Source organism: Adiantum capillus-veneris, chromosome 22 (assembly GCF_014529385.1).
Source record: "Adiantum capillus-veneris isolate H3 chromosome 22, ASM1452938v2, whole genome shotgun sequence".
NCBI classification, from domain to species: domain Eukaryota; kingdom Viridiplantae; phylum Streptophyta; class Polypodiopsida; order Polypodiales; family Pteridaceae; genus Adiantum; species Adiantum capillus-veneris.
The window spans coordinates 97988674-98015005 of NC_140952.1; the positions used below are offsets into that span (position 1 = coordinate 97988674).

The following is a 26332-nucleotide window of genomic DNA, read 5'->3' on the forward strand; positions in this document are numbered from 1 at the left end:
GTCGCTAATAATCGACTGTGGCATGCCATGATACTTGAAAATATTGCTCATAAACAAGCGTGCCATCTGATCTGGCTTTATCTTCTTCCTGACAGGAATAAAATGAGCCTGTTTGCTGAATCTGCAAATAATGGTCCAAATACCATCGTTTCCTGTCTGCGTTCTCGGAAGATCAAAGATAAAATCCATAGCAATACTTTCCCATGGTTTATCTGGAATAGGTAGTGGTTGCAATAACCCTGGTGCCTTTTGCCTGTCAAACTTGACCTTTTGGCATATTAGGCATTCTCGCACAAAGGCATCCACATCCCTTCTCAATGTAGGCCAATAGAAGAATGTCTCTACCGCTTTAACTGTAGCATCGATACCACGATGCCCTGCATACGGTGGGACATGACTCTCTTCCATAACTTTGCGTCGCAATGGCTTTCTTGACAAGGCATCAGCCACAACGTTCTTCTTGCCTTCCACATGCACAATCTGAAAATGGAACATGGACAAGATATTTGCCCATCGCATATGCTTCTCAGATAACTTTGTCTGTGTCAAGAAGTATCGCAAGGTCTGATGGTCCGTTTGGACAACAAAGTCTGCACCTAGCAGGTAGTGTTTCCAACTTAAGAGCGCATGAATCACAGCCAGTAACTCTTTCTCATAGACCTGCATGGTCATCTCTGGCCCTTGCAAAATTCTGCTCTCATAGGCTACTACCCTGCCATCTTGCATTAGCACAGCACCAATGCTACTACCGCAGGCATCACACTGGACCACAAATGACTTCCTAAGATCTGGCAACACAATGACTGGATCCGAAGTCATCTTTTCCTTTAAGAGATTAAAAGCTGAAATCTCTTTTTGTGTCCATCTAAAGGTGACTGCCTTCTTTTGAAGAGCATGTAAAGGTGAAGCAATCTCAGCGAAATTTCGGATAAACCTTCTGTAATAGGAGCATAGTCCCAAGAAGCTTCGGACATCATGCACCGTCTTCAAATTTGGCCATGACTTGATCGCTTCAACTTTTGCAGGATCCATTCTGACACCATCCTTTGAGACAATGTGTCCCAGAAAGTGAATCTCTTCCAGAAAAAACTCACTTTTCTTTGCATTGATGAGCAACCTATGACTGCGTAGCTCTTTGAACACAATGGCCAAGTGATGCCTATGCTCCTCTTCATTCTTTGAGTAGACTATCATGTCATCAAACAACGTACCAACAAACTGCTGGTGTGGACGGAAAATTCTGTCCATCATCCTATTAAACGTAGCAGGAGCATTTGTGAGACCAAAGGGCATCACTAAAAATTCGTAAAGGCCAAACGTTGTTCTAAAAGCAGTCTTGTGCACATCCTCTGATCTAATGCGGATCTGATGATACCCACTCTTTAGATCTATCCTGCTAAACATAGCTGCTCCTTCTAATTTGTCCATAATATCATCAATTCTAGGTATAGGGAACCTATTCTTGATGGTATTCTTGTTCAGTGCACGGTAGTCGATGCACATACGCCATGAGCCATCCTTTTTCTGCACCAACAACACTGGAGAACAGAATGGAGATGAACTGGGCTGAATCAGCCCCTTTTCTAACAACTCCTGTACTTGGCCCATTATCTCTTTCTGCTGAGCCGCACTAACCCTGTACGGAGGCTTATTTGGTGGGCTATTGCCTGGCACCAAATCTATCGCATGGTCCTCGGGTCTCTCTGGCGGTAATTGAGACGGTAATGAATCGGAAAAACAGTCACTATACTGTTGTAAAAACATTGACCTTTCTTTATCTAGCACAGATAAATTTGATTCATCACAATCTGACACTTCACGTGCAAAAACCAAGTACGCAGAAAGATGCTTTTTCATTACAGAAGTAATAGCAGAAGCTGATACAGTAGGAATAGACTCCCCTTTAAGCTTTACATCCAGAATGTGAGTCTTTCCCCTGCTCTGTACAGTGATCTTTTTGTTGTAGGCATCCATGATTCCCTGTACACGAAATAACCAAGGAATACCTAACAACACATCACATCCGTCCAGTGGCATGATGTAAAATTCTTCAGCATCTACATAGGACTGGATATGTAGACGCAACTTTCCAATGATGGGTGTCACAGCCTCTGTATGGCCAGGACATGCCAAACCTGCCTCTGCTGTATACCCCATCTCTTCAGGTCTGATTCCCAACTTTGAAGCCAATTCTGGGGAAATGAAGTTGGCTTTGGCACCTGGATCAAAGAAGATAAGCACTGTTTGATCCCTAACCTTTCCCCATGCTCTGCAAAGCTCACTTGCATCTGAATTTGGCTTGTCGCCCACCATATCTGGCACTAGACCAGCCATGGGCTTCTTTCCTTTCTTGTCTTCCTTGTCTTCAGAATCAGCTGGCCTTTTCTTTGTAGGACAGTTGTAAGCGATGTGGCCAGGCTGCTCACATATAAAACATTTGTTCTCTGTCCTCAGGACCTTCTTTTGCTCTTCTGACTTGCGAGGAAAACGTCTTTTCCATTTCTTTGCTGGTCCTTTTTCTGATTCAGCCGTAGCTTTGTCTTTCCCTGTGTTGGCTGACTCCTGAGTCCCTTTAGGAGCCTCATTGGGAACGTGCTTCTTGGCTGAATTTTTCTTGCCTGATCCTGCCTTGACGCCAGTGTTAAATTCACAATCTTCTCCCTTGAGCAAACCATTGCCAGTGTTTGCTACCTCGATGAGCTGCGTCAAAGTAGTGACTTTTGTCTTTGTGCAGTATTTTCTCAATCCTTTGGGTAGGCCACAACAGTATTTTTCAATCTGTTCTGTCAATGGCACAAACCTATAGGAAGTTACTGGAAGTAGAGCTTTCCAAAACTTCCGATTGTAATCATCCAGATTTCTGCAAGTGGCAGCATTAAGCTGGTGCCATTCTGTCATGACATCTGCTTCGAAATCATCAGATAACCATGCTGCTGCAAAAATCTGCTTGAAGTAAATCCATGTGGACGGAGCTTGCCCTTGAAGCAATAAAGTTGTCCACCATTGTCCCGCATTCCCTGTCAAGAAAGTGGCTGCCTTGCGGACCTTTGAAGCCTCTGTAAAGTTTCCCCCTGCATAGGCCTTGTCAAACTGCTGGAGGAATGAAAGAGCCTTCTTCCTGTCATCAAACCCTGTAAAGGTCGTGAATGACACTCCTTTGCCACCTTCTTTGTACGGAGTTGGCCTCTCCAGCGGCGTTAAATTGTCATATGGAAGTGACTGAAACATGGGAACACTAATAGGGTTCATCTGTGTTCCTTGGCCGCTATTAACTTGACCTGGAAATGCCATATTTGGCTGCTGATTTGTAATTCCAGCCATGCCAAAATTTGCTTGTGGCATCCCAAATTGTCCCTGAGTGCTTTGAAACCCTGGTTGCATACCCATGACACTGTACATGGGGTTAGGCATCATCGTTTGAGCACCCCCAAACACTGTTCCTGGCGTATAAAACTGATTTCCAGGTGCATGACCAGCCATGCTTTGGAATACGGATCCACCTCCAAAATAGCCAGGGTGTACTGAAGGTGGTGGGAAGACCTGTTGCATAGCCTGTAAGTTGCTTCCCTGCCCATTAGAACCAGCTATAGGCTGCTGAAAGGTGGCGGACTGAATTGGTACAGCTTGAAAAACTGGCATCTCAGCCACCTGTTCTTGCACCTTAGGCATACGTTGTGGAGACTGCATGTTCTCCGTCAAGTGTACAGGTGTTTCCATTGACTGTGCGGTATGAATCACCTGTGTTCGAGCCTTAACAGGCTTTTGAATATGATCCAGTGACCCAACTTGCTGAGACGGAACAGGAGGTTGCAGAAAGGCTAAAAACCTTGGGTTCTGCATTACTTGTGTGAACATAGCCACAGCAGTAGCCAACTGGGTCCTGAATATATCATCATCAGTCTGTGGTGGTCTTGAGGACTCACCCACTTCATGTGTCTGTTGACCCTGTGAAGAGGAAACCTCTTCAGTCACATCATCTGGTCTGTCAGCCATAATTACAATTCCCTGTGTCTGGTCTATGATCCCCTGTGTCTTCAAGCCCAAAACTGACCAAGGCTCACTTCTATGGGAAAAAGTGATTTAATCCCGTCGATGGAACCATGTAACCGGCCTGTTCAATCCAAAAAGGGCGGTAGACTCTACTTTAAACCTTGATTTAGCTTTCACCCATTATTAGTCGTCTATTTTACCTGTACTTTCAAGACACAACAAAGGGGAGAGGGATACAGGCTGCTAGATTGCACCTGTATGAGTAGACGGACACCAGATTGGCCCCTAACTTAGGCGCCCCTTTCGGTATTTCTTTATTGTTCAAAAGAGGGAATAAACGCTGTGGTTCCTACAAGCTGCCCCGCACAAACTCGGCTGAATTTCCACTGTTCCAGCCCGATTTCGGCAGCATAACTGTACTAGAACCCTTCACAGTCAGTATTCCCACGCATTGAATGACTTTCCCGACGCATACGGGCACTTTGCAAAACCTGGCGAGAATCTGCAGCACGCTGAATTCTCTGTTTTCAGCCCTGAAAATGCGCCAGATCGCCTGTACAGCGGTCCCCTTGCGTCCCCGAACCTCCTGGGGGTATTAGGGTCCGTTTAGGGCCAAAACCCTAAACCTGCAAAAATACACAGCAGGCTGTAATTCACTGTTTCGGGCTCCGTTCCGCGTGCCGGTCGCATCCCTAGCAAGTCCTCGAGCTCCCGCACCTGTAGGGCTACTTGCCCTTTGAATCGGATGAGATTTCTGGCGTGAAACCTCTCCGAATTCACCTGTACCTGCGGGGGGATTAGCCGCTAGCTAATCCAGTACCTGTGCAAGAGGCTCTTGCCTCGGCAATCGCGCATGAACCCACACAACTGTACATTGGTCAAATGAAGAGCCCACTAGAGGGGCATAACATACTGCCAAAGGGGAGAGAGAGGGCAGTGCGTAGCGTGCAGGGCATCACTCCTGGCACCGCACTGTGCATAAGAGGGAAAGCAAGCACTCCATAGCTCTTAACCTGTGACAAAATCTGAAAATGAGGCTCTCTCCTCTTCAAATTCAGCGCCACTTCTTGTTGCATAAGGCAAGTGCACCAGAAGGTGCCACTTGGCACTTTTACAAGCATTTTCCCGTTTCGGGGTTGCCGCCTAAAAATATCCCAACCGGTTGCCCAGTTGACTTCACGGCGGAGTAAGAAAATGTTCCCTTTGTCATTCCGGAGGTAATGACGCCAACACATTTTCAGGTCCCAAAATAGCAGTTCCCTAAATTTTAGGAGATGCTGCCATTGTATCTTTCTAGGTCATCCGACCCTCTTTGTACACTGCGGCCACATCCAAAACTGAAATGTAGCCTCTGTAGCAAAGGATTCCACTTTGGCTAGTCAATGACCCCACTTGGCTAACCATACTCCTTGTCCAACCTTAGTGCTCTCTTGCCCTCAGGCCTGGACTCCCTCTGGACAGTTCCACACTAGCTATGCAATGCAGGGCAGTTAGATTTCCCGAGGGGTGTTTCCAAAAAGTGAAAGTAAATAGATAATAAGAAAGAAATCAACAAAAAGGATAGATAGTAGTCACACGCTGGTGACACTAGACACTCTATTAAAAGTTTCCTTTTGGCACTAGAGCAAAAGTAGTGTCAAGTTTTTAGTGTTTGAGCAATTATTATGGCACAAAAGAGAGCACATATAAGTGGAGTCCATGACCACGAGGGTTGCCTAAGAAGCAAACAAAACGAGGCTACATTTTGGTTGAGGATGTTTCAAACGACTTGCAAGGCAAGCAATAGGCAGATCGTTACCTGAAGTCTTAGTTAACGCAATGCACTGCAGAAATGGAGGGACATGAGATAGAGTCCACTATCCTTCAACAGCAGGTGACAGAGTTCTCTCTCCCATCCAGAAGTCCAAAAGATTCTTTATACCCTTGAGAAAGGGATCGAGAGAAATCCCGCAAAATGCAAAGTCGCAAGAACCAAAGAAAGATACTTTAATTGGAACCTCCCGCATGCAGGAGAGACAAAAGAAACCTCCCGCATGCAAAATGCAAAGTCGCAAGAACCAAAGAAAGATACTTTAATTGGAACCTCCCGCATGCAGGAGACAGAAGAAACCTCCAAAACGTCATGTGCAGTTTAATCCAAAGGTTCAAGAGCAGGATCCTCCTGACTCTCCTCAATTTTCTTTCATGAAGAATCTGGCTGACATAGTCGCTCCAGAGGACATGTTCCTTGACGATCCGCCGTAGTAGGAAGTACAGTCAAGGGAAAGGACTCCTATCCACAAGGAGTCTAAGAATAGAAAGAAGGAGCATCATAAGAAGAAGCACCACAAACAGAAAACAATCAAGTCACGTGACAAAGATGTAAAATTTGACACCTACAACGGATAGCGTAATAATGACAAAGCTTTGGCTTTCATCCGCCAATTTGAAGTTGCATTTGGAGAAGGGAACTTTAAGGAAAGGTCTAAGCTTCGCCATGTCAGTATGTACCTAAAAGGCACCGCCAGCAGTTGGTGGCTGACCCTAATCCTAGAAAAACACAAGCCCCAAGATTAGACTACTTTCAAGAAGTTCTATGCACAATTCCTTCCTCCAGACTATGAGGAAGAAGTAAAGAAAGAATGGGATCGACTCTTACACTCAGAGAACAAAACTGTTGCACGTTATGTGGATAGGTTTTGAGACGTTCTCTTGAAAGTCACCCCATTCAAGAAGATTGAAGATTCGGAGAAGATGCGCAAGTTTGAAGCACGATTGCATGAAGCCTTGCAAAAGGCTATGAAGCTTTATCCTCAAGAACTTGTAGATACTTATGGAATCAGCTCGCATAGTTGATGGTATACATGACAAGGGTACTCCCAAGAAGATGGAGCAAAGCACCTATCATACCAAGCAAAAGGCTCTCCATGAACAACCTACTTCTACTTCTTCTCAAAAGAAGAAAAGAACCGCCTCCGATGCAGAAGCAAAGCCAATTGAGCCCAAGAAAGGGAAATACCTCTCTCTTGCTGAATTGAGACCCTACATCAACGAAGGCAGATGCTTCAAGTGTCAACAAATTGGACATACGAAGGGTGATTGCCCTACCAAAACCCCGCAACCACCTTCTTCCAATGCAGTCCGAGATGTACAAGGGAATACAACCAAGGATGGAAAAGAAAGAGCTCTTCTCAAAGCATGGGGTAGCATCAACAACCAACGGGCTCTTATTTTGCTCGATCCCAGCAATACAGACAATTTCATCTCTACAAAGCTAGTTGATGATCTAAATCTACAGCCTAACCGTTTTGGAGTTTCTATTCAAGCATCCTCTGCTTTCAAAGGGCAAAACTCCAACTCTACTCCAATTATAGGGAAGCTGAATTTAAAGGTCGGTAACTACAAAAATCAAGAGTCTTTCTTACTAGCTTCACTTGAAGCGTGTGATGTCATCTTGGGAATGCCTTGGCACTACAAGATGCATCCCATTCCTAACTATGTACAGAAAACTTTATCCTTTGATCATAAAGGAAAGCAATATATTTTACTTGCGGATGCAGGTGATTGGCGTATCCCCATCGCCAATCACATTGCAATCAAGAAAGTAATGAAAAAGTGTGTTTCAGCGTATTTAATTTTTGTAAGAAAGAGAGATATGTTTGCTTCACAACTTTCTTCCTCTTTAGAGCAAAAAAGGATTAAGTTACTGGTAAGTTTTGAAGATTGTTTTACAGATGAACTCCCACCTTCTCGACCCGAGGATCATACAATTGATTTGATCCCAAGAAGTTCTCCTCCAAATCAGCCCTTTTATACAATCGGTTTAATGCAGCAAGAGGAGATCCTCAAGCAGGTTAAGGAACTTTTGGAGAAGGGCTTAATAAGACCTAGTATTTCTCCATATTGTTCACCTATCTTGTTAGTACTAAAAAAGGATGGCACATTCCGTATGTGTATAGACTATAGATCTTTAAACAAGATCACAATCAAGAATCGATTCCCAATCCCTCAGATTGATGACATTCTTGATAAGCTACAAGGAGCAAGTGTCTTTAGTCGTATAGACTTGAAGAGCGTGTCACATGACACATCCAACCCTATGTGTCCGTGGACAAGCTACAGTATGACCAGGGTTCAGTTTCATCAAATCAGTCTAGAATAGGAAGTGATCTGGCACTTTTATGAGTCTGTTCGCAGACCGTGCATGTCCAGACACTTAGATTAGAAGCATATCCTCTGGTTGCACACAGCATGATCATAAGCATTTCCATCAGAATCCATCAAGGGAATTTTCCAGTGCATTAAACCTAATTTCCCTATTTTTGACATTTTTCACTTATTTATTAAGTGACTTTGTTGGGAACTAGGTAGGGCAATTTTGCTAGGATAATATATAAGCAAACCAAAGCTAGCACTATCTGGCAGAAGGAGGAGGAGAGCATCAGCCACTCAAGTGCAACAGGCCTCTGGAGACCCTTCTCAGCAAGACGATCCCCCCCACCAACCTTGCGTTTTTGGAGCCAAGAAGGCCAACGTTTTGCAGCACTTCCATCAGCGTTTTCAGCCTTGCATAGCCGCTTTCCAACCAGCAAATTCAGCGAGAAGCAAGGCCCTGTGAAAGGGCGGTGGTAATGCGTGTGCTAGTCTCCACCCAACCGTGCTATCTTATAGCCTCCCCCTAGCGTACACACTGTCCGGCCGTGCTGGTGGCCTTGCCAATAGGACCCATGTCCTTACATTACCCTCCCCTTGGAGAATCGTTTTCGTCCTCGAAAACGAACGTAGGAAAACGTTTCTTTAAGTGCGGAGACATTCTCCCATGTAGAACCTTCTTCAGATCTATCTAGCCATTTTACCAACACTCGTCGTCTGATATGATGTCTGGTGCGAAGCTCATGAGAATCCAAAATCTTTTCGGACTCATGAGGAATGCTTGGCGGTGCGATAAGGTCAACCAACACACCTGTGTCAATGACATTATCATTCTGTCCTAGCTGTTTTCGTAAACGGCTAACATGAAAAACAGGATGAACTCGTGAGTGCTCTGGAAGAGCTAACTTATAGGCCACTTGACCTATACGTTTGAGAATGGTAAACGGTCCACAATAACGTGGTGAAAGTTTAGCAACTTTTCCCGTCTTCAGACTTTTTGAATGCTCCGGAACTTTGAGGAAAACCTTATCTCCTTCTTCGAAAATAGCAAGACGTCGATGCTCATCTACGTACTTCTTATATCGATCTTGATCTTGCTTAACATTCTGTCGAGCAACTCGAAGCATGTCAAAATGGTCTTGGAGAAAATCCTTCGCTTGTTGTATCTTCTCCTTAGCCAACCGCACCATAACGGGTGATCTAGGATGAAATCCATACAAAAGCATAAATGGACTAAACCTTGTAGTCACATGCTTTGAACTATTATAAGCAAATTCCAACATAGGTAAATAGTCTTCCCAATTGGTTTGTTTCTTGCTAACGTATGCTCGTAGCATATCCTCTAGCACTTGATTAACTCTTTCTGTTTGACCATCCGTTTCTGGATGATAAGTTGTACTTAGATTAAGTTTAGTTTCCAACTTTTGGAACACAGCTCTCCAAAAGTGATTATCGAACTTTCGATCTCTATCACTAATGATACTAGCTAGAAGACCGTAGAGTTTATATATGTGCTCTACATATAGTCGTGCTAATTCCGGTGTCTTAACCGTAGTCCTAGTGGGAATGAATCGACCCATATTTGTGAGACGGTCTACAATTACCCAAATGGCATCATGGCCACGATTTGTAGTAGGTAGTCCTACTACAAAATCCATAGAGATACTCTCCGACTTACCTTGTGGAATCTCTAAAGGATGTAAAAGGCCACCTACCTCGAGGCGCTCTGCCTTATTAACTTGGCACTGTTGACAGTTTAGTACGTACTCTTGAACATCATGATGTAAGCCCGGCCAATAAAGTGCCGTCGAACTAAGGCATACGCCTTACGAATACCTGGATGACCAGCACTTGGACTATTGTGACACTCAAATAAGATTTGGCGCCTAGTGTCTGAGTCCTTTGGCACACATACTCTACCTTTGTGGAGTAAGTAGCCATCATCAATGGAAAAATTCTTCCATCACTTAAGCTCTTCCTGAGTAGGGGTGGAGCTCTGTGTGTTGGAGTTTCTATCTGCGCGTGCAGAGACATGTTGATCTGGCTGTTCAGAGACATGTGAGTGGGAACTCTTTTTAAAACTGCACTCCACACTTTAGCATATGATTAATCTTGTGCACACTTGCCACGTAATGACTCCAAAAATCCACTCTTTAGTTCCGTGAAAGCAAGTGAATTAATAAGAGGCATCCGACTTAGTGCATCCGCTACTACATTATATCGCCCCTTGCGATATCGTAGCTTACAATCATAATCTTGAAGGATTTCTGTCCATCTAGCTTTACGGCCCTTCAAGTCTGTTTGAGTAGTAAACCATTTGATACTCTCATGGTTAAAAACTACTTCAAACTCGGCACCATATAAATAGTGTCGCCACTTTCGTAAAGCGTGAATTATGGCATACAGCTCTCTCTCATAGAAAAAATTATTCTGTTGAGCTCTATCTAACTTTTTACTTTCAAAGGCTATAGGTCTTCCCTCCTGGAGAAGTACCGCACCAATGGCTTTATCACTAGCATCAGTCTCTACCACAAACGGCTTAAGTGGGTCGACAATTGCTAGGATGGGAGCAGTGGCTATAGCTACCTTGAGCTGTTCGAAACTGCGTTTTTGGGCTTCTTCCCAAGAGAAGGTCTTACCTTTTGCTTTAAGTTGATCCGTCATAGGAACAGTGATTTTAGCATAGTCACGGATATATTGTCGATAAAATCCAGCCATGCCTAAAAATAGTTGAAGCTCATCAACCGTGTTGGGATGTGGCCATCGAAGAATGGCAGCGACCTTGTCAGTGTCCATCTTGATGCCAGAATAAAAGATCACATGACCAAGGTAATGTATCTCTGTTTTAAAGAAATCGCACTTGCTTTGATTAGCATACAGCGCGTGAGCTCGCAGCTGTTCAAACACTAATCGTAAGTGTTCTATGTGTTCATCTTCAGTCTTACTGTAAATGAGAATGTCATCAAGGAAAACCACAACAAATTTTTCAAGAGAGGGACGTAAGACACTATCCATGAGTGTCATAAATGTAGCTGGAGCATTGGTTAGACCAAAAGGCATAACCAAAAATTCAAAATGCCCGAATTGTGTTCTAAAGGCAGTTTTGGAGATATCTTGCAGTAGGATACGTACCTGGTGGTATCCTGAACGAAGATATAACTTTGTATAGTATCTTGCCCCGTGGAGTTGATCAAACAACTCATCCACTCGAAGCAGAGAATACTTGTTCTTGATGGTTATCACATTTAATCCGCGATAATCTACGCACATGCGCATAGTACCATCTTTCTTTTTTACCAATAGAATTGGTGATGCCCAAGGCGAAGTGCTAGGTCTAATGAAACCACGAGCGAGGTACTCAGTCAACTGACTCTCAACCTCCTTGGCTTCTTTAGCACTCATACGATAAGGTGGTTTACTCACCGGTTTAGTGTCTGGCAAGACATCTATGCCATGTTGCACATCACGTGTAGGGGGTAAACCCGGTGGTAAATCACTTGAGAACACATCACTATACTCCGTGAGTAAGTGAGTCAGCTTTTGCCATGCAAAAGGAAACTAAACTAGAGTTACGCTAGGATGGAGAATCTTGTAATTCATGTAATGTTTGTTTTACAACAGTTGCACGTTGCTCTGTAGAATTAAAATTGAGAGCACTTTGCTCGTTAGATTTGTTAACACTTTGTTTATCAGTAGAATTCATTGCACTTTGCTCTTGAGAATTCACAAGACTTGGAGACAAGCAATAACACAAAAAGACTTCATCTATTAAATTTGCTTTCTACAAAATAGAAATCTCGGCTGTACATATAAGAGGTGCAGATGGTATATTTTTCTCACCAAGCAAAAGCACATGTTTACCATTGGCCATAAAGGATAAGGAGTTAAGTTCATAACTAGTGTGCAATGTGTTTCCTAAACCATGCAGCCACTCCCGTCCTAAAACCTCGCCTTGCGGGGGAAGGCTTTTCTTCACTTTGAAGCTACCTCCTTGAGGAAAAAAGAATTTTTAGAGGAAAACTTGCCTTCCTCCAAGAAGTGAAAAGGAAGGGTGAAACTACTTCCTTGAAGTTTGAAGCTTTCCCTTTCCTTATAGTTTCCTTTCAACACAAGTAGACTATCTTTCCTTGTTATACACAACAAGGGCCAATAGCTAGATGGTAAAGTGTTTGCCTCTTACCCTCGTGGGGTGGTTCAACCCTCCTTCATGCAAGGGTTAAGCAGGCCTTCCTACGCGTGCAGCCAACGGAAGCCTTGGGAGCCTCGGTGCCGTCAAGTTGCCGGTCGAGTTTGCCTTGGTCGCCCGCCTTCGTCGTACGCTATGGAGGGCATAGCTAGAGCTGCCGCGGTCCACGCGCTGCTCGCACAGAAAATTGTGTCTGCCTTCTTTTTGCTGCACAACGGAGACGTCGCTGTCTGCGGAATGTGGGAGGAAAGCAGGGCGTCGCACGCATATGCAAGCCGCTTTTAGCCTCCTCTCAAAAATAGCTCGAATACCAGTAAAAGGGCGGTGGTAATGCGTGCTAGTCTCCACCCAACCGTGCTATCTTATAGCCTCCCCCTAGCGTACACACTGTCTGGCCATGCCGGTGGCCTTGCCCAAAGGACCCATGTCCTTACACCCCCTGCAGATAGCGTTTCTAACCATTGGTACAGCGTTATAGCAGCCAGCCTATCCAACGTTTTGAAAGCACCAGCACGTAGCGTTTTCTGCAGCACTACCTCAGCAACACACAAGCCTTTTTTATCAGCCCTTAGCCCAGCGTTTCCAAGACCTGCATCTAGCGTTTTCAAGCCAAGCTACTCAGCATTTTGGCAGCCTAAGACTTCAGCGTTTTTCTACCTGCTGTACAACGTTTTCAAGCCCTTGAACCAGCGTCTTTAGCAGTGGTTGCAGTAGCCAATTCAACAAGGAAACCCAGCAAAACAGCAAGCCTTCAGTAGCGTTTTTGCACAGCCTATGACCAGCGTTTGTGGCAGTCCGAACCAGCACTTTACATCAGCAAATTCAGCCAAAGCAGATAAGAAGGGACAGCCCGACAAGAGTCAGCATCGAAACACTCAGTTTTCAGCCATAGTCTCGTCCTCGTCGTCAACACTGTCGACATCAACATAGCCATTAGACTTACATCAGCATCATAGGATCAAATTGTGCAATCAATAGTAGACCACTCTCGCCATCGAGAGTGGGGCCAAGGTTTGACAACATCTCCGGTGTCGTATTCTCTTCTCTCTCTATATCTCAATCTCATGCACTTTCACGCACAGTGTCCATTTACTTTGTTTGTGTCCTTTGCACTCTCTCATTAAAGAACGGAAGGCTCTCCCTTCCCTAAGAAAAAGGAACCTTGAGCACAGTTCGGAGCACTCATCTTGAGCAAAGTTGAACATTCAATCCACTGCAACTTACATTGGTATCAGAGCTTTGGCAATGTTCCGTATCACTCAAGGAAAGAACCACAAGAATCACAAGAATTTTTTTTGCTTGTTGCGGTCGCACGTAACCCAAGTCCTCTTGGGCGTGTCAATTCCTAATCGTGTTTTGGAAGAGTGACAGGAAACCCAAGAAAGAAGGGCTTGTCCAGCCTCCCCTTGTGCCTCTTTTCACTCATTGAGAGCGGACCGTGCACTTAGCGGCCGGCCAATCGACGTGAGATGGGAAAAAGCAACCTTGGTGTGAGCGCAAGGCCGCCAAGAGGTGCGCCCACGGAAAAGAGTATAACTCGGGTGAAGAGAAGTTCCTTCTCTAACACAGATTGCAAGCGAAAGAAGAACCTCAAGACCCTCAAGAACCCCAAGAACCCAAGACCCACAAGAACCCAAGTTCCTCGTGAACTTAAGAACCAAAGAACACAATGTATGGTCATCACCCGAAGCGGAATGGATACTTCGCATGGAGGTGATCAGCATGAAAGTAGTGAAGAAGAATTTCGTCACCGTGGAGGTTTTCCTGACCCTCCCCCTTCGCCGTCAACACCTAGGATTGCACCAAATCCTATGGAGGCCTTGGTGAAATCAATAATGGAGATGATGGCACGACAAGAAGCGACTCGCATTGCCTTGGAACGCGAGCGCGATGAACGAAAAGAAAGAAAGACGGCTATTGAGCGTGAGCGTGAGCAAACGCGCTTGGAAGCCGAAGCAAGACGAGCGGCCTTGGAGGCCGATCGTGAGGTTCACAGGGACCTCCGCACTCAAGAATTGGTTCGACAGGTTCTTGCCTCGAAGTCCGAGCCAACCAAAGATGTTGGTAGTTCCTCACGTGGCGCAAGCCGAGATTCGGACTCCAACAACCCAGTCACAAAGAAGATCCAATTCAGTAAGTATGATGGTAAGGTGGATGCTACGGTAATTCATTCTTGGTTGCATCAATTTAATGCTTATTTTGCGACAACTAAAAAGACAAGAAATAGCAAGGTTTTGACGGCAGCTATGTATCTTGGCGGTGATGCAATCAATTGGTACCACGCATGGCAAAAGGCACAGTTAGTTGCGCACCTAGAGGAAGCCGACAAATTCACGCCTCTTTCCTTCGATTGGGCTGGTTTCCAAGACAAGATCAAGGTGCGGTTTATGCCACCTCAGTACCTCGTACGATTGAAGGACGATTGGCGCGGTCTTAAGAAAAATGATATGCCAGTTATGTCTTTTTCTAATCGTGTTTTGCAGCTAGGTACCCAATTACACAAGTCGGATGATGAGCGCAAAGAGGCATTCCTTTATGGATTGGACGAGTATATCAAGTACGATGTCGAGGTACTCGATCCAATCGATCTCAACAAGGCGGTAGCGATTGCTCTCTCACAGGAGATAAGGCACAACAAGCAAAAGCCTAAGGAGAACAAAACTTCCACAAGTACCTCTCAGAACCCTCAGAAAGGTAAGACCGATAAGAATGGTAAGAACGGTAACTCTTCTAACCAATCTTCCAATAGTCTCTCAGAAAAGAACTCTCAAAGTGAACCCAAGGGTAAGGCTAACACAATTGCTAAACCTAAGCTCACTCCATATGAAAAGGTAGCACAAGGAATTTTAGGAGGATACATTACGTCGGAAGAGCAAAGCACTTATTCTAAGGAAGGTCGTTGTTTTCATTGTCACATTAAGGATCACATAAAAAGAACATGTCCTAAGCTTTACTCTAATGAATCTAAAGAATCCACAGAACCCACTTCCTCTGTCAATGCAATAAATGACAACACGAGTGTGCACCAAGTTTCTCATGACCCTCCCATTGATGAGTCTCTCATTAAATGTTATGGTCATATGACGGGGCAGCGGTTTGTCATATTGTTTGACCCAGGCAGTATGCATGATGTGATTAGTCCCTCTCTTGTTGAGAAAGCCCGCCTAGAGGTTAGTCAGAAATCTCCTCTCGAAGTCTCTGGCTTTGCTCCCGGTATGGACTCTCTCATCACGAAGGAGTGCTTTGATGTGTTGTTTACAATTCAACAAGCTGCTTTTTGTAGAAAATTTTTTGTCTCTCCTCTTTCAGGGTGTGATATGATTTTGGACATTCGATGGTTTCGTGAGCATAACCCCCTCATTGATTGGGCGGAAAATACATTCACTTTCAATGCCAAAAGTGACTCTCCCATTGTCATTCGTGGAGAGCAAGTTGTTCATTCTCCATCTCTCATTTCTAATGTGCAGGCGAAGATTGAACGGATTCAGGAGAAGGAGACTCTCTCGGTCTCGTCTTCTCCAAAGCATAACACACAGGAATTGCATGATTATGATAAGCATGATGAATTGCATGATAATGATGAGCATGATGATTTGGATGATAAAGACAAGCATGAGGATTTGCATGATGATCAAGATGTATTTTCTCACAAGCATGATGATTTTTATGATCAAGACGTGATTGTTCACAAGGATGATGGTTTAATTGTTGCTTTTTCTAGTGAAGCTAACCTCATTGCAGAGACGACCAATCACGAAGAACCGATCTTGGCTCTCGAGCCTAGGTCCAAAGAACCCCCACAGGAAGTACTATGTGTTCAAATGATTAGAGGGTCTCCACACGGTGGGTTTCATAACTCACACTCTCCATAAAAAGGTCTAAGGAGAGAATAAAGGAGGAGAGGATGCGTTACACAAACTTTTGCAAATATGCAAAAGTTTGCATAGTTTGAAAAAGTATAGGCATTTCTAGAGTTTAAATTAGAAACTTAACTATCCCTACCTACTTTAAGGCTGCGTGAGAAAGCGCTATTCAAATTTTTTTGTGAGTTAACAAACTCACCATGCAAAAGCCCTGTTAGTCAGCACGCATTGTTCGAGTGTTTCATTCGTGATCGATTCCTGTATTTTAGTCGTCGTCTTTATGTGATTGCTTTTCCTAAGCATGACATATTGTATGTTGAACACGTTTCACTCATGAATGAGCACGGATGTATGCAGATTATTCATGAAAAGCTGAAAATTATTCATTCAAGGAAGTCACATTCCGCGTCTCTTCCTTGGCACGACACAGTTGTAGAAAGAGCACAAGAAAGTATGATCACCAAGCATGGGCATTTCGTTGTGAATTGCCACAGTTGATTGATTTAGATCAGCAAGACAAGATTCGATCTCATTGTTTGTGTATGTGTGGTGAACGGTTTGACACTCCGTCTATTTGTTCATCTACATTGCATGCACAATCTTTTGAGAAGACGAGATTTTTTCCAATCACTCTACATGGAATAGGTATGTTCATGTTTTTGTGTTGGAAGTGGTTTCAGGAATTTTCAGCCATGGAGATTCTTGAAGAAGGTGGACCTACGTCTATAGACAAAGTTGAAGCATTGAAGGAGCTATCAATGACTTTGTGTCGCTTTCGGCGCGGCCCAAAGAAGCAAGTGTTGCAGATCTCTATGAAGTTCAAGCATCGCACGACCCACACCTCAAAGTGGGCCGGCGAGGAGTCTTTTCGAGGATTCCGGATGTTGTTGGCGATCTCCATCGTTGCCATACAGTTCGGTATCAGTACATCACTTTGAAAAGGAGGGGATGTCACGTGACACATCCAACCCTATGTGTCCGCGGACAAGCTACAGCATGACCAGGGTTCAGTTCCGTCAAGTTGGTCTAGAATAGGAAGTGATCTGGCACTTTTGTGAGTCTGTTCGCAAACCGTGCATGTCTAGACACTTAGATTAGATGCATATCCTCTGGTTGCACACAGCATTCCCATCAAAATCCATCAGAATCCATCAAGGGAATTTTCCAGTGCATTAAACCGAATTTCCCTATTTTTGACATTTTTCACTTATTTATTAAGTGACTTTTGTTGGGAACTAGGTAGGGCAATTTTGCTAAGATAATATATAAGCAAACCAAAGCTAGCACTATTTGGCAGAAGAAGAAGAAGAGCATCAGGCACTCAAGTGCAGCAGGCCTCTAGAGACCCTTCTCAGCAAGACGATCCCCCCCACCAACCTAGCGTTTTTGGAGCCTAGAAGGCCAGCGTTTTCAGCACTGCCATCAACGTTTTCAGCCTTGCATAAGAGCTTTCCAACCAACAGATTCAGCGAGAAGCAAGGCCCTGCAGATAGCGTTTCCAACCATTGGTACAGCGTTACAGCAGCCAGCATATCCAGCGTTTTGAAAGCACCAGCAGGCAGCGTTTTCTTCAGCACTACCTCAACAACAGACCAGCGTTTTTTATCAGCCCTTAGCCTGGCGTTTCCAAGACCTACATCTAGCGTTTTCAAGCCAAACTACTCAGCGTTTTGGCAGCCTAAGACTTCAGCGTTTTTCTACCTGCTGTACAGCGTTTTCAGTCTTCGCAAACCTTTCGAGGTCTTCTGCAATGCATCTGGAGATTGTGTGGTAGCAATTTTGAACCAAGAGGGTCACGCCATAGCCTACGAAAGCCGACACCTTAGAGATGCAAAGTTGCATGCTTCCATTTATGAGAAAGAGCTAATGGCAGTAATTCATGCTCTTTCCATTTGGAAACATTATCTGTTAGGAGTTGATTTTATAATCAAGACAGATCATCAGAGTCTTCCCCACTTTCTCACACAGAGAAAGTTATCAAAAAAAGCAGATGAGATGGCTAACTTTCTTTCAATGTTCCATTTTCAGATCTTACACACCTCTGGAACAAAGAATGCGGTTGCAGATGCCCTTTCCAAGCATCCAAAGATCAATGAAATGACAACTATTTATCATGAGGAACTAGAATCTCTCAGTGAGATGTATCCTCAAGATCCAGACTTCGCTACAATCTGGACAAATCTTCAAGCTAGTCACTCCAGGCCACCTTATTCCATTAGGGATAATACACTATATCATCAACAAGCAATATGTATAGCTCAGCCCTTAAGACAGAAGGTGATGGATGAAGCACACAATTCTCCCTATGCCGAGCATTGGGGAATTGCTGCTACCACTAGTGCTCTTGAAAGATATTTCTTTTGGCCAACACTCAAGGCGAACATTGAAAAATATGTACGCGAGTGTTTAGCATGCCAAAAAGCGAAATATGATCGACGTAAAGTTTATGGCAAGCTCCCTGTGCCTAACACGCCATGGGAAAGTATTGCCATGGATTTTATTACGGATCTTCCTAGCTCCAAGAATGGAAATGATGCAATTTGGACTATAATAGACAGATTTAGTAAGCAAGCACATTTCCTTCCAGTTAAGAAGATAATCAAAGCTGATCACATGGCTAGAATATTTCTAGCTCAATTTTTTAAACATCATGGATTGCCAAAGACTCTGTTAGCGATAGAGATCCTCGCATAACTAGTCTATTTTGGCAAGCATTATTCAAGAATTTGGGAACTAAGCTTGATTTTTCATCAGCTTATCATCCTCAACCAGATGGTCAAAGCGATTGTTTTAGATCTTCTGAAGTGCTATGTTTCAGAAAGACAATCCGAATGGAAACAATACTTATCCTTAGTTGAGTTTGAATATAATAATAGCATACATTCCTCAACTGGTAAATCTCCCTTCGAAATTATTTATGGGAAACCACTCTTACTTCCTATTATGGTTACCCAAGAAAACATATTTGCCGCAGACGAATTTGTGCGCGATATTGATACCGCCTAGAAGCAAGTAAAGCAAGCGATTCTTCGTACTCAAAAGCAGCAGAAGAGAAAAGAAGACAAGCACAAAAGAAATCTCAATCTTGCGAAAGGACAATACGTCCTACTTAAGTTTGAGAAAGCTAGATTGAAAAAGCAAGTCGGAAAAGGGAAGGTTGTAAAACTTTCCCATCGATTTTACGGCCCTTTCAAGATAACAAATAAAGTCAATGAAGTGGCTTTTAGATTGGATTTGCCTTCTCATTGGCGCATCCATGCTTTTCATGTAAGTCTCCTCCGACAATATGTTGGTCCTCCTCCAGTGGCTCCAGTACAAGAAGATCCTCCAGAAGTCGAAGAGATTGAGGAAATCCTTCTATTAGAGCAGATAATACACCACTCCGAGAGAACTAAAGTCCAGGAGACTACATCGAAAATATTTAGTCAAGTTCAAGAATTATACCCCTTAGATGCAAAGTGGATGACTGCGTCCTATCTGAAGGACTACCCAGACATCTTGCACAGTTATATTGATGCTCTACAATTGAGGTCAACTCTTTAAAACCAAGAGGGATGTAACATTGTCAGACTTTGTAAATAATTAATTTTATTTACGAGAAAATAATTATCTAATTAGTTGTGTGCACATCAGAATAGAACTAGCAGTTCTAGGCCCTCAGGTGCGCCCAAACTTGGGCCAGAGCATCTCAGGGAGACCCTAGCAGAAAATACCCTAAAGCCCTAGTGATTGGGAAATCGGGTCTTCAATAAGGGGTAGACAGTAGCCTCAGATTTCAGGCTCAGAAAATTACGCGCGTCAGTGCGAGCACAGGAATGAGATTGGGTTCTTAGAACATTAATCCTAAGGCCTGGATTATTTGTAAGGCCTTAAGATAAGTCAGTTAAACTAATATTAATTATTTTTGTGCCGGACCAAATGACCAGACAAGTGTGAACAGGTAATGCCAGAGCAATGCCGTACCGGCATTGTGCTGGGGAGCAGCTAACGTTTTTATTAGTAGTAACCATGTGTGCAGTTGTGAGTTAATTTGCACATTTTATTGATAGCCTAGAAACTTTTTAAATGTGAAAGTTGAATGGTTTCAAAGATTATTAAGTTTAAGTGTGCTACTTGACACACTTACGAATCCAAAGTGACTCTCACTCTCACTCACCCTCCCTCCCTCGTCCTCTAGCGCCCCCTCTTATGGCTGGCTATTTAGGAGCACCCCCTCCCCCTCTTCACAGGTTGGCAGTGCACCTACCCCCCCTAAAGTGAGCGTGCTCTACGCACCACAGCTCTCTATTGAAGCTAGAGAATTGGTCCTTGTGGTGTATGTGGAGACTTTGAGCTCCCATCACCTAGAAGTTAGAACAAGGTTTCTCTTGATCATAGGCTGTTGTGGGAGAAGATTCATCGCGAAAAGTAGAAGGAAACTCTCTTTCTTTCACGCCTAGCTACCGCAAATTCTCTGTTTTCAGCCCCTAATCACCTCTATTAGGGTGAATTTCAGCAAAGTACTCATAGAATCTAGTTCTTCTCTACCTATACTACGCGTACACAAAGTTTGGTGCGATTCGATCGCGAAAAAGGTCTCTATTTTGGCATTGGAACGTACTCAGGTAACATTTCCCAGTTGTGTGCAGAAAAATACAGCAAGCATGTGTGCGTGCATTTTGTGTGTTTCTCCCTTGTTTTTATTGCAGGAATGATTATGCACACAGGGACATAGTTAGCGGAAGGTAGACTCTCATTTACGAGAGCTTCCCTGGAGTTTTGTGGAAGATAGAATCTCGCTTACGAGAGCTTTCCAAAATCTCACAGCAGAAGGAAAAACCTCTCAGTAGTCAGAGAGTAGTTTTCTCACTCTCTCAGTCAGAAGCAGAAAAGAAAGAATAGAGGTTTTCTCACTCTCTCAGTCAGAAGCAGAAAAGAAAGAATAGAGGACGGGCTTTTGCCCCGTTCCTATGCTTATAAAGATTCTCCCTTAGTAATAAAGATATTCTCTTTAGGGGACCAGCCCATCTTCTCCTCCCCAATGAAGTCTCTCTCTCTCTCTCTCTCTCTCTCTCTCTCTCTCTCTCTCTCTCTCTCTCTCTCTCTCTCTCTCTCTCTCTCGTATTTGAAGTGTAATTAAAAAGTCAGTTTACACTTCCGTATCTTTGTGACAGCCAGGTACTGGTACTCAACTATGGGAACACTCCCGAGTGCCTACGCCTAGCAAACATTGGTTGTGCTCATGGTCAGTCACAAAGTATACAACTAGTCTAAAGTGCTTGGACATGCAAGTCTCGCATACATGCTCACAAGGGTGACAGGGCCCAGAACACTTCCTAAGTTGTCCTAAATCCTAGCACTAGGAGTTAGCTTGTCCACATGCACATAGGGTTAGAAGTGCACGTGACATGGGTCCACAATCAAGTTTTGCACCATCTTCGGTGTTAGACAAAAAGAAAACCCTACAGTTCCTACAACAATTTGACAACACTCGACAATTACACTGAGGAATCTAAGATTACTCGGGTTGCAGCTTTTCCGAAGTACAATGTTATGCAATGGTGGAGTTCTTCACCTACAAAACCTCATGCTGCAAGGACATGGCAAGCCTTCAAGATAATTTTTACAAACAATTACCGCACATCTCTCTTCGAAGCACAATTTCTTCCATATTGGGAAAATTTTAAAATGGTCTCCAGCAACACCTTAGACGATTATAATCAAAGATTTTGGGATGTGTATCTGCCATTCTCGCTATGATTTGCAACTTCTCTATCACGTGCACATCTAGGGTTTAGGACAACCTAGGAAGTGTTATGGCACCTTGTGAACCTGTACGCAAGACGTGCATGTCCGGGCACTTTAGATTAGTTGCATACCCTCCGATTGCACATGAGCACAACCAATGTCTACTAGGTGTAGGCACTGGGGAGTTTTCCCATACAGCACGATTAGTACCAAGCCTAGGTAATAACTGCATATGAAGCACCTCTTACAATGAGTTTGATAGCCTATTTATAAGTGGGACTTTTCAGCCAGCATTATTAAAAAGTTGTGAGGCTCCAGCATAACTATGCTCGGCCCAACCTTTTTGACCTATATAGGTGACTCTGAGGCCCAAGGGTCACCTCTCTAGACATTAAAAACCCGCAGTACAAGTACCCATAGCGTCTCAATGACCCTGACGTTTTTGCAACCACTAGCGTTTTCCTCATCGGGTCAACCAACATTTTCAGCCTACTATTGCTAGATCCCTCGGTACCCCAGCATCGGCCCTACCGTTTTCAGTTTTCAGCCCTTAGCCTCGCAGATCCAATCATCTACCGCAAGGATCCGATCAACATCTCAGCATCTGGATCCAATGTATCAGCATTTGTGCAATCTAAAGCAAATACCTCTCTAGAGATAGAGAGGGCGGCCCTTGGAGGAGGATTTGGGACACCATTTGGTGTTATTCTTCTCTCCCTATCACTCATAGAACCATCACTCACGATATCATTCTCCTCTCTCTCTCGTCTATTGCACATCTCTCTCATCAAGTAAAAGGAACCTTGAGTATGCACTGAGCACACATCCTGAGCATTCACCATCACTTCCGCTGCACATGACATTCTCTCTAGTGTGAGTAGTAGCACTGGAAAGCTTCGGCCTCTGCTAAAGGGATCCCGATACGTAATCTAAGAAGAGCTTGAAGGATTGCCACATCCTCAAATCGGGCTAAGACTCTTTGGGAGTGGTGAGCTTTGGCTCTCAAGATGTAGTTTAAGAAGAGGATTCTCCCAAGTACCATCAAGTTTGAGATTGGAATGAAGCTTGCATTTTGTCATAAATGGGAGCACACACGAATAATCAACAAGCTGAAAATAAATAAACTTTCGACCAAAAGAGACAAGGGAGAAGATCGACACAATATTTGGGACCAGAAGATGGGCTCGTCCCCCCCCCCCCCCCCCCCCCCTAAAGAGAATCTTTATTAGAGAGAAACTTTTTTACAAGCACAAGAAGCAGAGTGACCACTCCGTTTTCAATTCCTTCCCGTGCGGAATATTCCAGAGAAACGAGCTCTCAATTTCATTTTCGTATGTACCTAATGTGTGGAGCCCTACAGACCATTCTTGATTTTGTTTTCGAAATCCCTGAGCATAGACCGAGGCCTCCTAGCTCCTTCTTTGTGACTAAATACCTGCAAAAACAACATGAAACAACTCCTATAGCGAATTCACAATCGGTACCTATCACCCGGAATGAGAAAACCGACCTTCGGGCACTAGCTTCGCATGACCACTTGCAAATTCCCGGTGGAGGTGCTCCTTGCTGCTAACGCTGGTGAAACTGGGAGGCTAAGAGAGAGCGTGGGCTGTTTTTACAGGCATTCATACCCAACAAGAATAGCCAGTGCAGTGCCGGCCAAAATAACTTCAGAAGGTAGCACTAGGCGAGGAGGGAGGCTGGCGGTAGTTTATAGCCAACGCTTGTTATTTTTCCACGGAACCTTGTTTTATTTTAAGCACGGGCTGCCCACTTATTAAGTGGGCGGCCAGTCAATGTTTTAAAATATGTGAACCTGTTTAAAAACTCGATAAAACTCAATGGGCTGAAAATTGATGCTACAGAGACACGTTCCAAGCATCCCCGGTCGCAATTCTCATACACAAATGCTATGCACACACAGACTCCTCTCGGAAAAGCATCCACTTTTCCAAAAAAACACTTAAAAATATTCTGCTTCATGAAAAAGCTTCTCAGAAACCATCTTTCTTCTTGTGCTTGCAGCTTTACGCGTATTTCTTTTTCCAAATTGGATTTCCTGCCAAACCAATGGAATATTCCCTTTCCAATGCTCATGTCACCCATCATGTGACGCATCAGGAACATCCGTTTCCACGTCTCTCCTACCGAACTAACAATACAACCCCTTCGCGATGCTTAATGTCACCCATCATATGACACATCAAAGTTGTCCGTTCCTCATGGCTTTTAATAATCCCAGTAAATCTGCGGTTCCTAACCTTTACGGTTGAAGTCCACACAGTTAAATATCCTAATTTCAATAGATTGAAATTACTCAAAAAAATAAGAAAATAGTCCATTTAGCAATATCCCTCTGGCTTCTAAACAATTGTCCTCAACTATAGTGCTTGTACATATCCTTCCAGAATCTCGGGATAAGATGTTGATTCTTGCTGGATCATCCACACAGCATCTAAAGTAGAATAATTCTTGAAATTTACCAAATACTTTCATGTAATCTTTCCGGACTTGAGTAACTGTTAACCGCTCCTGATGATAAATAATTTGCTCCGGTTGAAGTATTTCTTCTGTTTCCTCAACCTTGAGAGATTCCTCAGCAATAGACCGACTTGGAGGCGGTCCCACATATGGCCGGAGTAAACTAACATGAAAAGCATTATGGATCCTCCAATTATGCGGTAGCTCTAAAAGGAATGTCACATCGTTCACTTGGTCAATTATCTTAAATGGCCCATAAAAAGTTTTACCACTTTGAACTTTCCCTTTATGAGTCGCTTCTTTCTTTAGTCTTGCCTTCTCAAACTTGAGTAAGACCAATTGATCGACTATTAAGTCCAGATTCCTTTTGTGCTTGTCTGCAGCTTTCTTATGTTTTTCCTTAAGAGCTCAAAATTGCTCTCTTAACTTGCCCGTAGGCCATGTCCAAATCCCGGACAAACTCATCCACTGCAAAAATCTTATCCTTACTCAAAAGGATTGGTGGAAGTAGAGGCTTACCATAAAGAAAGGGCACTTTCCCTGTAGATGAATGTACGGTATTGTTATATGGGTACTCAACAAGGGAAAAATACTTCTCCCAATCAGACTGTCTGTCCGACATAGAAGATTTCAACATATCCAACACTATGGAGGGCAATCTCACTCTACCCATCTGTTTGAGGATGATATGCAGAAGAAAAACTAAACTTCGTGCCAAGGTTATCAAACAAAGCATGCCACAAATTTCATGTCATGCAAGGATCTCGATCACTCACAATAGACTTAGGCATCCCATGATGCTTAAAAATCTTTGCTAGAAAAATCCTAGCCATATCATCTGCTTTGATCGTTTTCCTTATTGGAATAAAGTGAGTTTGCTTGCTAAATCTATCCACATGGTCCAGATCGCATCATTTCCAGATCGCATCATTTCCATCTGAGTCTTTGGGAGATCCATGATAAAATCCATGGCAATACTCTCCCATGATTTGATCAGGCACAGGCAAAGGTTGAAGTAACCCAGGCATCTTATGCCGATCGTACTTTACTTTTTGGAAAACCAAGCATTCCCTGATATACTGATCGATGTCTGTTTTATGGCTTGGCTTAAAGAAATATCTTTCCAATGCTAAGGTTGTAGGGAGGATACCCCAGTGACCCGCATAGGGTGAAGCACGCGCTTCTTCCATAATTTTCTTCCTCAATGGCACCGCCACGCAAATTGCGTGGTGGTTGTAGAGGTAACCATCCCAACTGGAATAGAGATATTCATCTCTCCGTTCTGTAACTTGCTACAAATGAATGAGAAGCCTAGGTCGTTTGGATACAAATCCAGAAGTGATTATGGTTCATGGTGATATAGAGAAGTTACTACATTCATCCTAGTAGGCCGTCTAGACAATGCATAGGCAACCACATTCTTACTCTTAGCCGCAAAGATCCAAATCGTACAAGATTGGCCAACTCCCACTACGGTACATGATATGCGTAGCTTTTTGGGATTGTGTTCCTATTATTGGCGGTTTATCGGAGGCTTTGCTCAAGTAGCAAGACCACTCCATGACCTAGAGGCTAGCAAGGAAGAAGATCCCTTTCAAATAGGGATTCAGACAATAAGGTATCTATTCGCGCACACATGGGGGGGGGGGGGGGGGGGGGGGGGGGGGGGGGGGGACTCGCACCAACACATCTATACCCTATTCACATACAAATTGGCAATGTTTGTATAGCTTTACTGAAAGAGATAAGAGCCTCACCGGTAACTAAAAGGCTTGATTTGGTTGAGTTTTTAAGTGCAATCTTTTGTTCTCCTTATTCAAGCATAAGTGACGAGAAGTATTCTTCAAAATCATGGTCAATGGTGGGAGCTCTTCGCCCCAGTCTTGCCTCTGCATCAAAGCCACAACAGACAATATCAGCTGCCTAGAAGCTCATAAAGTCCGACATTTTCTAA

General features: G+C 43.8%; 1 protein-coding gene across 1 annotated transcript in view; it reads right to left on the reverse strand.

Moving 5' to 3' along the window:
- LOC147429875 (uncharacterized) overlaps window positions 1-26332 on the reverse strand; it is a 41075-nt gene that overhangs the window by 13209 nt on the left and 1534 nt on the right. Inside the window, exon 3 of the mRNA XM_086496067.1 lies at window positions 26136-26267. Within this exon, the coding sequence (XP_086352193.1) occupies window positions 26191-26267 (77 nt within the window). The 3' untranslated portion in view covers window positions 26136-26190. The remainder of the gene's footprint in view (window positions 1-26135; window positions 26268-26332) is intronic.